Below are 3,767 nucleotides of genomic sequence, written 5' to 3'. Positions count from 1 at the left end.
TTTATAGTCATTTCTTTTTTTCGAATATAAATTTTGTGTTTTTCTGGATATAATATGTTAATTTTTATTTTTTTTAATAGAAATTTTCTGAATTGTTGGTTTGTTGGTGTTCTTTTTCTAGATACACATGTTGTATTAATAATGATTTTATATATTGTTCGTTGTTTAACTGAATTATTAAGATAATGATGAATTTTTTTAGTAATGCCTAAAAAATTTAGCCACACTGACAATTAATGTCTGGGTCCGCCCCTGATTATGTATACCGCTCAATGCGTGAAACGACGACACCATTAAGCATAGTAAAAAGATGAACCCATTGATATTTAATACAAAGAAAATCAAAGGCAATTATACAGATAGGTTACTTAATCGAAATTAAAGATTCTACAAACACACTTGCAACCAGTGTGAGGTGAATGAAAATATGAAAGGAGGTGAGTTAATTTACAAATAAGAGGAGTGCTAGCAACACACTCTTTAATAAACACACTCTAACACACTCTCTTCTATTGGTTAAAATTTATATGGGTCCCATAAAAGTTATATGGGTCCACATTTTTTTGTGAGACCCATGTGAATTTCAACCAATAAAAGAGAGTGTGTTGTAGTGTGTTTGTTAAAGAATGTGTTGCTAGCATTATTCTACAAATAATTGACGGTGAACTAACAAGGTTAATTGAAAGGGAGGTTAGTGTTGAGTTCAAAACTATAAGAGATGAGATTTTAGATGTGCACATGATCAACTTATCAATTAATCTGTTGTAAACCAAAAGAGTTCTCAATCAATTTCTTAATCCTTTCTGATGTTTTCACTATCCATCGGTATGTTTATACTACAAAGTGTGGCATTATTACTAGTATCTACCTATAAACATAACATTTTAAACTACCAATGAAGATTGAAACTAGCTGCCCGCATAAGTGGATGTGCAAAGTAAGCTCCTAATGTTAAGGCAGTGATTGTAAAATATGGTAATCGAATGAACTCCTTGTAGAAATCTTTTGGTAACTTTTGTCTTCCATCAAGTATTGCTGCAAAAGGTACAACACTTGTTCTACCCTTAACTATCTCAAAATCTTCCCCATATCTTTCAGACAGTTTCCTATCTCCATTCCAAACACCGAATAAATGGTGTGCAATTAAGGCGAATGAAGCCGCAACCGCCACAGAATTTCCAATCCAAACTGTATGTGCAAGACACCACATAACCTGTCCAACCATCTTGATACAAAAACAAAAAACTTAATTAAGAATAACGTCAAATTCACCGGTGTCTTACAATTTCTATTTTGATATATGAAATTGTTTGGATTTGTTTATACCTGTGGATGCCTGGTTATTCTCATAATTCCAGTTTCATATAGATGCAATTTAGGCTTGTCAACTGCTGCAACCTCTAAAAGATTAAAGGTTGAAGGATATAGGAACAAGAACGAGATGAAATTAGATAGCCACACAAGTTGATGTACGCCGGGAACATCTTGGAGCTGCCAGAGCTGAACTCCATCATATCTATGATTAATAAAATACACCTGCATCATAAAGCAAAACATATATAAGCATGTTTAGTTTGAAATATGATTGAGGTTCAATTGTCCTGATAAAAAGACTAGGGGTCCGAAACAAATAAAGCAATCGCATAGGGACAAAACTTAGATGTAGTGCCATAAGTTATGTTCTTCCGGTTCCTATCACAAAGGGACAGTTTTTTCCAGACCCTTTCAAAATTGTTGTTGACAGATACTGTATTTTTAGTAGAGAACACTAGCACTGTACCTAAGTTTTGTCCATCATATTATGGTACAAGAGAAGGGATATATATGGGCACAAGATATTGGGGATATTGAAGTTTTTCTGCAGCTTATAAGAATTTTTTTTGCAAAGACTCACAATCATGGTGAGAGCTAAAGGTAGCGACGTTCCTGCAAAAAGAACACGGTAACCTCGCTCTCCAATGAGTTTCTCACCGGTGTCACGGAAGCTGGCCAGGCCACTGTGGACACCCGCAAATATGAGAACCAGGACCAACATAACAACCTGCAGAGTGGAACACTTCAAAGGGTCAGCAATGAGTTATGAATCCAAGTCCATTGCATATTACTAAAAGAATAGACAATATGTTAATGCCTGCATGAGAAATTTGTATTCTGTGAAGCACTGATACAAGCACAAGCACAAACACCAGACACGACACTGCCACGGATAATAATTTGAGAAAATGATATAATTAAATGTAATCCCATGTGTCGGTATCGGACACCAGACATGGCTTCAATCTAAAGTGCCGGTGCTACATAGTTTGTGTTAGATTTTTTTATGCCTAAAATAACATGAACAATTTCAAGATTATCTCCACCCTGAGTGTTGAAAACCAAAGTCAATGCTTTGCATTACGACATTGCCTCAACATTCATGTCTTAGTTTAGCAGTGAACAAAATGTTGTTTCCCTTGGTTTGGTTGTGGTTAATTTTGTCAAGCTTGAACTACTATTTACAATTCTAAAATGTTCTAGGTTTTCTTGGTTGAAACAACCATGAGAATTCCCTGTCACAATTCAAAAGTAGAATTTTGGTTTCTTCAACTGAAATTAACAGACAACATATTATCCTTAAATAATGAAATTTGAAAGCAAAGTCTTCAATTTTGGTTTTTGATCACACAAGCGATTTCAGAATAGAATGATGATACATAAAATTATCAACCACAAAACTCAATCTTTCATCAATTTGAAGTGGCAATGGAATTAAACAGTCTATGAAAATAAAAAAACAACAAAAAAAGAAAAGAAAAGAAAAAGGAAAATAATTAATGACCTCATGACTATCTGAAATTCCTGAAATGGAATCAACAAAAGCAGTACCAAACCCAGTTGAATCATCAATCCAAATCACATTAAGAACAAACAGAACCACTCCCAAAATTGCAGTGAAGTAAAACCAAGAAGAAAGTTTCTGATTTTTAAGGTCAAAGGTTGCAGAATCCTCACCCACCAAATCAGAATCTATGACTTCACTAGCACGTTCTTCAGAAGCAGCTCGTGTGATTAGTTTTGGAGAAAACAACAGTGGCTTTGAATGGAAATAATGTAAACTCTGTTTTGATTTGTAGGATAAAGAAGAAGATGGAAAAGAATTAAGGGGTGGAGGATGATGATGATGATTGTGGGAAGTTTGGAAGAGTTTGGAAGAGAGAAAGGTGGAGAAGACAAGAGGTGTTGAAGCCATGATAATGTTGTGTTGTTGTTAGGAGTGAGTGATTCTTCCAAGAAATAGTTCCATAGTGTGTGTGTGTGTGTGTTAGAGTTGAAGTTGGAATGAAGAGAGTATCTTAAGAGTGTTATGCTTTGGGGTTGGTGCTTTGTCTTGTTTGTTTGTGCTAATAGCTGTGTTCTGTTGTGAATGTTTATGCTCAACCTCAACAACAACAAATACGTGGAATCAAGTAACAAGGACACAAATTCAATATGGGTTCATACTTTTTTTAAAATTATTTTATTTTATAGTAAGTGGCTATTATTTTATTATTAGGTAGTTTTTTTTATTGGTTTTTCTATTTAATTGTATATATCAACGATCAAATGGGGATTCACAAGAAAATAACAAAGGAAAAAGTAGAGACAAAGATAATTATGTATCTTGGATCATGGAGGATAGCAATGACTTTTTGCATCTTTTGGTGGATGTTATGAATAGAGGATTGTTTGATGTTAATGGATCACTTAGCAAACAAAATGTAGAATGGATAATATTTTCTTGATTCAAT

The 3,767-nt window shown here is 34.1% G+C and overlaps 1 protein-coding gene across 1 annotated transcript; it reads right to left on the bottom strand.

Annotated features, from left to right (window-relative positions):
* Positions 1-341: 341 nt before the first annotated feature.
* On the bottom strand, positions 342-3,448 carry LOC123914250 (15-cis-zeta-carotene isomerase, chloroplastic-like). Its single transcript, XM_045965334.1, has 4 exons — positions 2,819-3,448; positions 1,895-2,041; positions 1,327-1,536; positions 342-1,225 (listed from the first exon to the last, which is right to left on the bottom strand). The coding sequence occupies exons 1-4, from the start codon at positions 3,227-3,229 to the stop codon at positions 890-892; spliced, it is 1,104 nt and encodes a 367-aa protein (XP_045821290.1). The 5' UTR covers positions 3,230-3,448; the 3' UTR covers positions 342-889.
* Between the last annotated feature and the right edge of the window lie 319 nt (positions 3,449-3,767).

This window comes from Trifolium pratense, linkage group LG3, assembly GCF_020283565.1.
Source record: "Trifolium pratense cultivar HEN17-A07 linkage group LG3, ARS_RC_1.1, whole genome shotgun sequence".
Classification (NCBI taxonomy): Eukaryota; Viridiplantae; Streptophyta; class Magnoliopsida; order Fabales; family Fabaceae; genus Trifolium; species Trifolium pratense.
Note: the sequence above shows the minus strand (reverse complement) of the source record. Positions and strands in the feature narration are given on the sequence as shown.

What these genes read in the sequence shown, in the direction of transcription:
- LOC123914250 (XM_045965334.1), bottom strand. Translation starts at nt 3,229, where the DNA reads ATGGCTTCAACACCTCTTGTCTTCTCCACCTTTCTCTCTTCCAAACTC. An exon ending in GAATTTCAGATAGTCATGAG is followed by an intron (nt 2,042 to 2,818) that starts GTCATTAATTAT and finishes TCCACTCTGCAG; the next exon opens with GTTGTTATGTTGGTCCTGGT. An exon ending in GAATAACCAGGCATCCACAG is followed by an intron (nt 1,226 to 1,326) that starts GTATAAACAAAT and finishes TTTTGTATCAAG; the next exon opens with ATGGTTGGACAGGTTATGTG.